Below are 12,929 nucleotides of genomic sequence, written 5' to 3'. Positions count from 1 at the left end.
CTAGACAAAGTGGAGTGTGGTCCTTATGGCTTTCCCGATCCCATTGTCACCCTTCATAAGCTACATTTTTATACAACTGTCTTCGAGATTCATGGGTTCTGGGTTGTAGTTTGATAGTTTCAGGTATCCACCACCAGCTACCCCAATTCTTTAGAACCTCAAAAGGGTTGTCTAAAGTGTGTGTAAGAGTGCCCACCAGAGTGACCTCTCGGCTCCTTTTGGAATCTCTCTGCTACTGAAGCTTATTTCAATTCCTTTCACATCCCCCTTTTGGTCAAGAAGATGTTCTCTGTCCCACGATGCCAGGTCTACATTCCTCCCCGGGAGTCGTATTCCACATTGCCAGGGAGATTCACTCCCCTGGGTGTCTGATCCCACGTAGTGGGGAGGGCAGTGATTTCACCTTTCAGGTTGGCTTAGCCAGAGAGAGAGGGCCACATCTGAGCAACAAAGAGGCATTCGGGAAGAGGCTCTTAGGCACAATTATAGGGAGGCCTAGCCTCTCCTTTGCAGCAACCGTCTTCCCAAGGGTAAGACCTATGGTAGAGGGCTCAACCCATCAAACCACCAGTCCCCTATGTCTGTGGTCATGTTAGCAACCATCGAGGTGGGGTAGGTGAATACCCCTGCATTCTCCACAGGCTCCTCAAGGGGGCACTACATCTTTTTTTCCTTGTTTTTCTTTTTTTTTTTAACTTTCCCTTCTTTTTTAAATCAACTGTATGAAAAAAAAGTTAAAAAGAAAACAAACATACAATAAAAGAACATTTCCAAGAGACCATAACAAGGGAGTAAGAAAACGACAACTAACCTAAGATAACTGCTTAACTTCCAACATGTTCCTATTTTACCCCAAGAAAGTTACCTAATATAGCAACATTTCTGTGAACTTGTTCCTACTATATCCATCAGAAATTAACAGACCATAGTCATTCCTGGGCATCCCCAGAACGTTAAATAGCTTATCTGTTCTTCTTGGATTATTGTTCCCCCTTCCTTAATTGCTCTCTATTGCTAGTTCCCCTACATTCTACATTATAAACCATTTGTTTTACATTTTTCAAAGTTCACATTAGTGGTAGCATATAATATTTCTCTTTTTGTGCCTGGCTTATTTCGCTCAGCATTATGTCTTCAAGGTTCATCCATGTTGTCATATGTTTCACGAGATCGTTCCTTCTTACTGCCGCGTAGTATTCCATCGTGTGTATATACCACATTTTATTTATCCACTCATCTGTTGATGGACATTTGGGTTGTTTCCATCTCTTGGCAATTGTGAATAATGCTGCTATGAACATTGGCGTGCAGATATCTGTTTGTGTCACTGCTTTCCGATCTTCCGGGTATATACCGAGAAGTGCAATCGCTGGATCGAATGGTAACTCTATATCTAGTTTTCTAAGGAACTGCCAGACTGACTTCCAGAGTGGCTGGACCATTATACAGTCCCACCAACAGTGAATAAGAGTTCCAGTTTCTCCACATCCCCTCCAGCATTTGTAGTTTCCTGTTTTTTTAATGGCAGCCATTCTAGTCGGTGTTAGATGGTATCTCATTGTGGTCTTAATTTGCATCTCTCTAATAGCTAGTGAAGCTGAACATTTTTTCATGTGTTTCTTGGCCATTTGTATTTCCTCTTCAGAGAACTGTCTTTTCATATCTTTTGCCCATTTTATAATTGGGCTGTCTGTACTATTGTCATTGAGTTGTAGGATTTCTTTATATATGCAAGATATCAGTCTTTTGTCAGATACATGGTTTCCAAAAATTTTTTCACATTGAGTTGGCTGCCTCTTTACCTTTTTGAGAAGTTCCTTTGAGGTGCAGAAACTTCTAAGCTTGAGGAGTTCCCATTTATCTATTTTTTCTTTTGTTGCTTGTGCTTTGGGTGTAAAGTCTAGGAAGTGGCCGCCTAATACAAGGTCTTGAAGATGTTTTCCTACATTATCTTCTAGGAGTTTTATGGTACTTTCTTTTATATTGAGATCTTTGGTCCATTTTGAGTTAATTTTTGTGTAGGGGGTGAGGTAGGGGTCCTCTTTCATTCTTTTGGATATGGATATCCAACTCTCCCAGCCCCATTTGTTGAAAAGACCATTATGACTCAGTTCAGTGACTTTGGGGGCCTTATCAAAGATCAGTCGGCCATAGATCTGAGGGTCTATCTCTGAATTCTCAATTTGATTCCATTGATCTATATGTCTATCTTTGTGCCAGTACCATGCTGTTTTGGCAACTGTGGCTTTATAATAAGCTTCAAAGTCAGGGAGCGTAAGTCCTCCCACTTCGTTTTTCTTTTTTAGAGTGTCTTTAGCAATTCGAGGCATCTTCCCTTTCCAAATAAATTTGATAACTAGCTTTTCCAAGTCTGCAAAGTAGGTTGTTGGAATTTTGATTGGGATTGCATTGAATCTGTAGATGAGTTTGGGTAGAATTGACATCTTAATGACATTTAGTTTTCCTATCCATGAACATGGAATATTTTTCCATCTTTTAAGGTCCCCTTCTATTTCTTTTAGTAGAGTTATGTAGTTTTCTTTGTATAGGTCTTTTACATCTTTGGTTAAGTTTATTCCTAGGTACTTGATTTTTTTAGTTGCTATTGAAAATGGTATCTTTTTCTTGAGCGTCTCTTCAGTTTGTTCATTTCTAGCATATAGAAACATTACTGACTTATGTGCATTAATCTTGTATCCCGCTACTTTGCTAAATTTGTTTATTAGCTCTAGTAGCTGTATCGTCGATTTCTCAGGGTTTTCCAGATATAAGATCATATCATCTGCACACAATGACAGTTTTACTTCTTCTTTTCCAATTTGGATGCCTTTTATTTCTTTGTCTTGCCAGATTGCCCTGGCTAGCACTTCCAGCACAATGTTGAATAACAGTGGTGACAGCGGGCATCCTTGTCTTATTCCTGATCTTAGAGGGAAGGCTTTCAGTCTCTCACCATTGAGTACTATGCTGGCTGTGGGTTTTTCATATATGCTCTTTATCATGTTGAGGAAGTTTCCTTCAATTCCTACCTTTTGAAGTGTTTTTATCAAAAAGGGATGTTGGATTTTGTCAAATGCTTTTTCAGCATCTATGGAGATGATCAATTGATTTTTCCCTTTTGACTTGTTAATGTGTTGTAATACATTGATTGATTTTCTTATGTTGAACCATCCTTGCATGCCTGGAATGAACCCCACTTGGTCATAGTGTATCATTTTTAATGTGTCTTTGGGTTCGATTTGCAAGTATTTTGTTGAGGATTTTTGCATCTATATTCATTAGGGAGATTGGCCGGTAATTTTCCTTTTTTGTAACATCTTTGCCTGGTTTTGGTATTAGATTGATGTTAGCTTCATAAAATGAGTTAGGTAGTGTTCCATTTTCTTCAATGTTTTGAAAGAGTTTGAGTAAGATTGGTGTCAGTTCTTTCTGGGAAGTTTGGTAGAATTCCCCTGTGAAGCCATCTGGCCCTGGGCATTTATTTGTGGGAAGATTTTTGATGACTGATTGGATCTCTTTGCTTGTGATGGGTTGGTTGAGGTCTTCTATTTCTTCTCTGGTCAGTCTAGGTTGTTCATATGTTTCCAGGAAATTGTTCATTTCTTCTGCATTATCCAGTTTGTTGCCATACAGTTGTTCATAGTATCCTCTTATAATTTTTTTAATTTCTTCAGGATCTGCAGTTATGTCACCTTTTTCATTCATTATTTTGTTTATATGGGTCTTCTCTCTTTTTGATTTTGTCAGTCTAGCTAGGGGCTTGTCAATCTTGTTGATCTTCTCAAAGAATCAACTTTTGGTGATATTTATCCTCTCTATTGTTTTTTTGTTCTCTATGTCATTTATTTCTGCTTTAATCCTTGTTATTTCTTTTCTTCTACTTGGTTTAGGATTGGTTTGCTGTTCATTTTCTAGCTTCTTCAGTTGATCCATTAGTTCTTTGATTTTGGCTCTTTCTTCCTTTTTAATATATGCGTTTAGTGCTATAAATTTCCCCCTTAGCACTGCTTTTGCTGCATCCCATAGGTTTTGGTATGTTGTGTTCTCATTTTCATTCGTCTCTATATATTTAGCAATTTCTCTTGCTATTTCTTCTTTAACCCACTGATTGTTTAGGAGTGTCTTGTTTAACCTCCAGGTATTTGTGAATTTTCTAAGTCTCTGATGGTTATTGACTTCTAATTGTATTCCATTGTGGTCAGAGAATGTGCTTTGAATAATTTCAATCTTTTTAAATTTATTGAGGCTTGTTTTATGTCCCAGCATATGATCTATTCTGGAGAAAGTTCCATGAGCACTAGAAAAGTATGTGTATCCTGGTGATTTGGGATGTAATGTCCTGTATATGTCTGTTAAATCTAATTCATTTATCAGATTGTTTAGGTTTTCAATTTCCTTATTGGTCTTCTGTCTGGTTGATCTATCTATAGGAGAGAGTGATGTGTTGAAGTCTCCCACAATTATTGTGGAAACATCAATTGCTTCCTTTAGTTTTGCCAGTGTTTCTCTCATGTATTTTGTGGCACCTTGATTGGGTGCATAGACATTTACGATTGTTATTTCTTCTTGCTGAATTGCCCCTTTTATTAGTACGTAGTGGCCTTCTTTGTCTCTCAAAACATCCCTGCATTTGAAGTCTATTTTATCTGAGATTAATATTGCTACACCTGCTTTCTTTTGGCTGTAGCTTGCATGAAATATTTTTTTCCATCCTTTCACTTTCAGTTTCTTTGTGTCCCTGTGTCTAAGATGAGTCTCTTGTATGCAACATATTGATGGTTCATTTTTTTTGATCCATTCTGTGAATCTATATCTTTTAATTGGGGAGTTTAATTCATTTACATTCAATGTTATAACCGTGAAGGCATTTCTTGAATCAGCCATCTTATCCTTTGGTTTATGTTTGTCATATTTTTCCCCTCTCTCTATTAATATCCTTTATTGTACCCATACCGAATCTCTTTAGTACTGAACCTTTCTCCAAGTCTCTCTGTCCTTTCTTTGTTTCTCTGTCTGTAGGGCTCCCTTGAGTATCTCCAGTAGGGCAGGTCTCTTGTTAGCAAATTCTCTCAGCATTTGTTTGTCTGTGAAAAATTTAAGCTCTCCCTCAAATTTGAAGGAGAGCTTTGCTGGATAAAGTGTTCTTGGCTGGAAATTTTTCTCACTCAGAATTTTAAATATATCGTGCCACTGCCTTCTCGCCTCCATGGTGGCTGCTGAGTAGTCACTACTTAGTCTTATGCTGTTTCCTTTGTATGTGGTGAATTGCTTTTCTCTTGCTGCTTTCAGAACTTGCTCCTTCTCTTCTGTGTTTGACAGTGTGATAAGTATATGTCTCGGAGTGGGTTTATTTGGATTTATTCTATTTGGAGTTCGCTGAGCATTTATGATTTGTGTATTTATGTTGTTTAGAAGATTTGGGAAGTTTTCCCCAACAATTTCTTTGAATACTCTTCCTAGACCTTTACCCTTTTCTTCCCCTTCTGGGACACCAATGAGTCTTATATTCGGACGTTTCATATTATCTATCATATCCCTGAGGTCCATTTCGATTTTTTCAATTTTTTTCCCCATTCTTTCTTTTATGCTTTCATTTTCCATTCTGTCATCTTCCAGGTCACTGATTCGTTGTTCAACTTCTTCTAGTCTTGTACTATGAGTGTCCAGAATCTTTTTAATTTGGTCAACAGTTTCTTTAATTTCCATAAGATCATCCATTTTTTTATTTAGTCTTGCAATGTCTTCTTTATGCTCTTCTAGGGTCTTCTTGATTTCCTTTGTATCCCGTACTATGGTCTCATTGTTCATCTTTAGTTCTTTGAGTAGCTGCTCTAGGTGCTGTGTCTCTTCTGATATTTTGATTTGGGTGCTTGGGCTTGGGTTATCCATATCGTCTGGTTTTTTCATATGCTTTATAATTTTCTGTTGTTTTTGGCCTCGTGGCATTTGCTGAACTTGATAGGGTTCTTTTAGGATCTGTAGACCAATTGAAGTCCTTATCTCTAATTTATCAGATCTACAGCTTCGTGGAGTACACTTTCTCTAACCAGCAGGTGGCGTCCACGAGCCACCTGTTCTCCACAAGCCAGTTCTCCCCTGCTTAGCCTTTTTGGTGAGTGGGGGAGTGAGTCTTGTGGGGTCCAATTGGTGTACCAAGCTTGCGTGTGTAGTTGGTGTTGCCTGCCCTGTATATGGGGCGTGTTTCTGGGCAGTCAGGGAGTGGGGGTGGCTCTAACAATCAAATCTCCCTGGTGATCCTAGAGTTTTAAAGCTGCTGCAATAGTCTAATCCTTCAGTTCAGTCCTGCCACAGTTTGTCTCTGCCACTGACCCACAAGTCCTTGGTATTGGCGTATGGCTCCTGAGACTTGCAAGTGGGCCCCTCTTCCAGGCTGTGCACCTGGGGTCCTCTGTTGAGGGATGACTGTGCTATGTCACAGGTGAGTGCCATCCCCCCAGGGCAGTTCTGGGCTGCTGGTCTGTGTTGGGAGGCTCCCAGTCTGCTCAAATGATGGCTGAATGGGGCTTTGTTAATTCATACTTCTCCACCTTCCCAACTCTGGGACAATCAGCTGAGGTTGCAGGGAAGGCTAATGTCCACTCCCAGTTTTGTGGTGTGTGCCTGTTATTTGAAGCGCTTCAGTCACACTGGGTTGTCTGGGGCAGCTCTGGGCTATGGGGCTGGCGATGGGCAGGAGTGTTTCCTGTCCACCAGGATGATGGCTGTGAGCGGACACCCCCGTTTTCTTGGGAAGTTCTGGTGTTTAGTGAATTTTCTCAGCCACTGGATTATTGCCTTTTGTCTCAGAGCTCTCTTAGTTCTGCTCTTGTCTTGACCTGCCCAAATTGCAAGTTTTTGAAGCTTTCTGTATTGGGCTTCTTAGAGTAATTGTTTTAGAAAAAGAAAAAAGGATTAAAAAAAAAGGCCCTCCTTAGAGATCTAATGGGTTATTGAAATGCTAAGAGACAAAGCACTTAGGGCCATTAAGGAAAGGTCCACAGGGCAGAGAGATCAGCTTTTCTTCGGGATTTGCATATGAGCCTCAGGGCCTGAGCTCTGCTCTTCCCCTTTCTATGTTCACCAGAACTCCCAAAATCCTCCGCTTTTATTTTGGAGTTTTTCGTGTTGTTTTTTTCTATGCCTGTCTCCTCTCTGCTGGGCTGGCTGCTCTCAGATTCTCTGGTGTCTGGTCTCAGTCTATCTATGGTTGGTGTTTGGATCAGTGGAATGAGTTTCTGATAAGGGCTGCCACTGCAGTTCTCCCTTCTCCTTCCCGGAGCTGACAGCCCCTCCTCCCACAGGACTGAGCCTGGCAGGGAGGGGTGCGGGTCCCCTGGCCACAAAAACTTACAGATTTCGCTGATCTCAGCAGTTCCACGTTTTCATGAGTGTTGTATGAAGTATACCCAAAGTCAGATTGCTCTGTGGTGTCCAGTCCACGAAGTTCCTGGCTTTCTACCTACTTTCCTGGAGGAGTAACTAAAACATACAGCTCACCAGTCCGCCATCTTGCCCCACCTCCAATAAGATATATTTAAATTTTCTAGCAGCTTTCCCAAAAGGTCTTTGAAGAACATTTTCTTCTCCTTATGTTTTCCTTTATTTTAGGCATAGAGGCTTTCCTTCCTTCCCATAGATACTGATGATCTGTAATTCATTGCCAGTTTTTATTTTTTTTTAGTTTTCTATTCTGCATATGTGTGTTTAGAGAAAAATATCTCAACTTTCATGTTACTTTGATGTGAACATTTATGATGAAAGAAAAGTAGACAGAATGCTGCCTGGAATGAAAGATGAGTATTCTTAGTAAGGTTGAGACTTTGTTTTCTGCCAAAGAGTAACCCAGGAAAACATCAGATTTTGTGGGATTGTCATAGAAGACTGGTTAATTCTTTTACGTGTTCTTAAAAACTGTTTTGTTTTTAACCAAGTGGTAACTGTAATCTAGTGAGTATTATGGAGACATACCTTCCACTCTGCATTCTCCTGCCAAACCACTAAATGATCTTAGAGGAGCCAAGGAACCTCTCTACTTCTACCCTAGTTCTCAACCTTTCAAATGTTGACAATATATACAGAACTTGAACCCCTCTATCCTTCACATGTTAAGGAGAAAGGAGAGAGGGAAAGTGAATACTTCTAAGTACATAGGTTTTTGTAAAAATGGACAAAAGCTGTTTAGGATTAAAAGTATGTGTTAGTTCAATCACAGTTTACTTTGGGACTCAATAAATACAGAACAGATCATGATAAATAAGAATGTAACTAGCTTGTTACTCATCTCAATATGAGGCTATTTACTCTCATTATCTTTGTTTCTTTTATAGTCTGTCAATATAATGGAACTAACTTTGCAGAAATATGGAAGTTATGAAAAATTTGAACAGGCCACTGGGGGTAGCCTGCTATCTAAAACTCGAATCTGGAGTCATGTCAGAAAGTACATGATGAAAGAAGGCTGCCTGGGTGAGGTATGAATCACGAGTGGGAATAAGGAGTTGACTGAGGCATTTTAACCTCAGTTGGTTGGTGCCACATGATTTTTTCCTGCAAGGTTTGTTTTCCCAACCCTATTTTTTTTTTTTTTAATTGAAGTGAAATCTACATAACATAAAATAAACCATTTTCTAACCCTGTTTTATGCATTGAATTTGTCAATCCTGATTTCCCACTAAATTCTGGAAGCTTAAGGTCCTATTGCATGGAATTGTTTTGTTGTGTCCAGTTTCTTTCCATTTTTCTTCTTTTCTAACTGCTGTTTTTCTATGGCTTGTAGGATTATGTGAATTGTTTTATGAGAATTATTAATGAACAGATTTGCCCAATGGCCTCCATTAGTAGTATTCAGTTCTCAGTAGTCTCAAAATAAGCCTTGGCATCCACAATGAAAAGGACTCTGGCTCCTGTACCTTACTTTGCATCATTTTAGCCAGAGATTGTATTTCAGAGCACACCAGAGGTGCAATTTTAAGGCTTCTGTGTCTTCCTCAGCACAGCCATCTACTTTCCTTACAACCCAGTAAAGGTTCTTGGGTTCTCAGAGGCTCAAAATTGGAAGGGTCAAAGGGGATTGGCCATATACTTTACCTTGTTGGTTTCTGGGAGATTCAAGGTGATTGTAAACAAAAAGAAAAGTATTGATTTATGGTCTCAAAATATATCATTTCCCCTCTGTTTCTTAGATTGTAGTTCATCTCACTGAGGATCTGCTTTCCCGGGCTTCAATGACAGTAGTAAATGGATGTCCAACTCTGACCATCAATGTTTCCACTGCACGTGAGCATTGGCTGGAGGGAATGCTGAGGCATGAAATAGGTAGATGCAGCCCTTTTCCATGTGTTCATTTGTAATATCAGGAATTAGCTTCAAGAAATGTTCTCTTAAAATGGATATTCTCTTAGTAGTAGTTGGCAAAAAGTCGTAAGTTTGGTAAGTTTCATGTGGACTAAAGCTATTTTATTAATATTGCATTTCAAATTAGATGATTTTAGGGCACTGTTGTGGTGTATTAAGCTTGGGAAGTCAATTAACTCCTCTGGATTTCAGTTCCCCCACCTTAAATTGAAAGCATTGAATTAAGTGATCTCTAAGATTCTTTTCAAATCTCAAGCCTTACAACTCTCCCCTCTAGAAAAGTAAATTGTTATACCTTCTCTAAAGAGACACATAGTCCTTCCAGAGGCAGAGTACTGTTTTCAAACCCAAAAGACTTTAATTCAAGTCATGTGTAACTTCATTTTGATTTGGAGGTACATATCAGTTTGGTTTTAGAACTGTTGAAGGAATTGTTTTGAAGATTTAAAACAAGAAAGTATTTCTTGTTACTCATGAGTGTTTTCTTTCCATAGGCACACATTATTTTCGAGGTATTAACAACCTCCAGCAGCCATGGAACAGTTGGACTGGCCGTAAAAAACATGAGCTAAAACCAAACAACCCCACGGAAGAAGGACTGGCAAGTATTCACAGTGTCCTGTTTAGGAAAGACCCCTTTTTGTGGAGGGCTGCCCTCCTCTACTACACTGTTTATCAAGCTAGCCAACTGTCTTTTTGCGAACTCTTCAAAGATATTGGAAAGTTTGTCAAGGATCCCAATACAAGATGGGATTATTGTGTACGAGCCAAGAGGGGATGGACTGATACTTCCCAACCAGGTGGGTGACCCATGACAATAGGTTCTCTGACTTACTGGGTACTTGTCTAGTGATTTTGATTATTCCCTAACTCCAAATAAGAGAATTCACTAACCTATAAAAAATTAAACCCTTGTTAACATTTGCTGTTTTTCCAAATGACATTTCATAGCATTTTTTCCCCCAACTCATTTTGAAAAATTTCAGAGCTACAGAAATGTGAAGAGTAGAATCAATATCCACATTCCCTTCACCAATATTTTGCTATTTTTGCTTTTGCTCTGACTTTTTATTAAAAAAAAAGCTTTATTAAGATATAATTCATATATCATACAGTTCACCCATTTAAAGTGTACAGTTCACTGGTTTTTAGACTAGTCAAAGGTGTGCAACCATCACCACAATCAATTTTAGAACATTTGCATCATACCAAAAAGAAACTCCATATCCATTAGCAGTAACTCCTCACTTTCCCCCAGACTCCCATCCCTAGGTAACTATCAATCAATTTTATGTGTATGGATTTGCCTATTCTGGACATTTCCTATAAATGGAGTCATATAATATGTGGTCATTTGTGACTGGCTTCTTTCACTATGTAATGTTTTCAAGGTTCATTCTATTGTAGCAGGCACCAGTACTTCATTCCTTTTTATTGCTGAATAATATTCATTACATGGATATACCACATTTTATTTATCCATTCACCAGCTGATGGACAGTTGGGTTCTTTCTACTTTTTGCCCATAGTGAATAATGCCGCTATGAACTTGTACAAATTTTTGTGTGGAAAGATTATTTTTGTTTCCTAGCTGCTAAGATAAATACCATACAATGAGTTATGTTAAACAATGGGAATTTATTGACTCACAGTTTTGATTCTAGAAGAAGTACAAAATCAAGGTGTCAGCAAGGCGATGCTTTCTCCCCAAAGACTGTGGCATTCTGGGACTGGCTGCTGGCAATCTTTGGTCCTTCGTTCTTCTGTTACTTGGCAATACACATGGTAGCATCTTCTCCTTTTCCTTCTGGGTTCTGTTGACTTCCACCTTCTGGCTGCTCCCTGTGGCTTCCCTCTTTGTGGCCTTCTCAGTAATAGGATTAAGACCCATCCTAATTCAGTTGGGCCATGCCATAACTGAAGTAACCTCATCAAAAGGCCAATTTACAATGGGTTCATACCCACAGGAATTAAGAAAATGTTTTTCTGGGGTACATAGGGTACATAAACTCCAAGCCACTGCACATATGTTTCTAGTTCTCCTGGGTACATAAGAGTGGAATTGCTAGGTCATATGGTAAATCAGTGTTTAACATTTTAAGTAATTGCCAAGACTGTTTTCCAAGCAGCATACCTTTTTACATTCCCACCAGCAGTGTGTGAGGGTTATGATTTCTCCACATTCTTGTCCCCACTTATCATTATCTGACTTACTCTAGCCATCCCAGTGAGCTTGAGGTGGTATCTCATTGTGGTTTTGATCTGCATTCCTTGATGGCTAATGATGTTGCACATCTTTTCATGCACTTATTGACCATTTATATATCTTCTTTGGAGAACTATTTGGATCCTTTGTCCATTCTTAATTGGGTTATTTGTCCATTTATGGGGTTGTAAGGGTTCCTTATGTATTCCAGATACAAGTCTCTTGTCAAATATATGGTTTACAAATATTTTCTTCCATTCTATGGTTTCTCTTTTTACTTTCTTGATTATGTTCTTTCTGACTTGTGGAAAGTAAATTGTAAATATGACATTTCATCTCTAAAAACTTGACCATGCATCTCCTAAGATTAAGGACGTTTTCCTAAAACAATATCAACATCATGCTTAATAAAATCACCAGTAATACAGTAATATCAACTAAATATACAGACCATATTTAAATTTCCCTCACTATTTCAAAAATGTCCTTTATAGCCTTCTTTTTTTTTTAAATCCAGATACAGTTGGATCTAATTGGATGTGCTTGATTGTTGCCTGTGATTAGATGTAGGGTAAATATTTTTGGAAAGTATACTCAGGAGCTACCTAATGACAGGTGGTCCCACCATTGGTGATGTTAAGTTTAATCTTCATGTAAAGTGGTGAGTGTGAGCCCTTTCCTCTGTAAAGGTACATTTTCCCCTTTGTAATTAATAAATGGTATGTGCGGTGAGAGAGACTCTTGTGAATATCTTGTTCCCAACAAAGTTTCATCTCATGGATTTAGTGTCCATTGATGATCCTTGCCTGAATATATTATCTCATCGGAGATTTCTAGCACTATTTTTAAAATTATTTTTATTATTTGTCTAAAGAAAATAGAGGCAGGGAATACAAGCACAGTGTATGATCTTCACAAGCAGGCTAGTTCTAATCTAAGTAAGTATGCTTCTCTAGTAGAAAGCTTAAAAATTAGCAGCTTATTTTAAGACTTCATATTGTTCACAAATATTTTTATTTTTACAAGACAAAAAGCTGATCATAAGGCAGTACAAAAATGCCTTTGAAAAAAGGGTAAGAATTAGGGAACACTCATTAAAAAGCCATTTTGACTTCCACATTAATTCAATTTATCAACAACTTTTCTTTTAGAAGTGTTTTTAAAGTATTTATTTGGAACTTGTAAATATTTACTAAATCAGTGATGGTTGTATTTCCAGCCCAGCCCACATCAACATTTTCGACCTATGATGTACTAAAGTGTGGTGCCTCAGAGTCAGGACCAGGCTAGACAGGAAGCAGGGAGGAGGGGGACGAGGACGTGTCTGGCCACTGTTTTTCATGTGTCAAAGCCACCTCCAGGCTAAGTT

At 38.7% G+C, this 12,929-nt stretch overlaps 1 protein-coding gene across 3 annotated transcripts in view; it reads left to right on the top strand.

Moving 5' to 3' along the window:
* KIAA0895 (KIAA0895 ortholog) overlaps positions 1–12,929 on the top strand; it is a 76,603-nt gene that overhangs the window by 54,378 nt on the left and 9,296 nt on the right. For 2 of the 3 annotated variants that reach the window (XM_037837084.1, XM_037837083.1), the window contains 2 exons: positions 9,183–9,315; positions 9,849–10,154. In XM_037837084.1, coding sequence (XP_037693012.1) covers positions 9,183–9,315; positions 9,849–10,154 — 439 coding nt within the window. Of the gene's footprint in view, positions 1–8,327; positions 8,472–9,182; positions 9,316–9,848; positions 10,155–12,929 lie in introns of all 3 variants that reach the window. The other variant, XM_037837081.1, reaches the window with a different exon arrangement.

Source organism: Choloepus didactylus, chromosome 5 (genome assembly GCF_015220235.1).
Source record: "Choloepus didactylus isolate mChoDid1 chromosome 5, mChoDid1.pri, whole genome shotgun sequence".
Classification (NCBI taxonomy): domain Eukaryota; kingdom Metazoa; phylum Chordata; class Mammalia; order Pilosa; family Megalonychidae; genus Choloepus; species Choloepus didactylus.
Note: the sequence above shows the minus strand (reverse complement) of the source record. Positions and strands in the feature narration are given on the sequence as shown.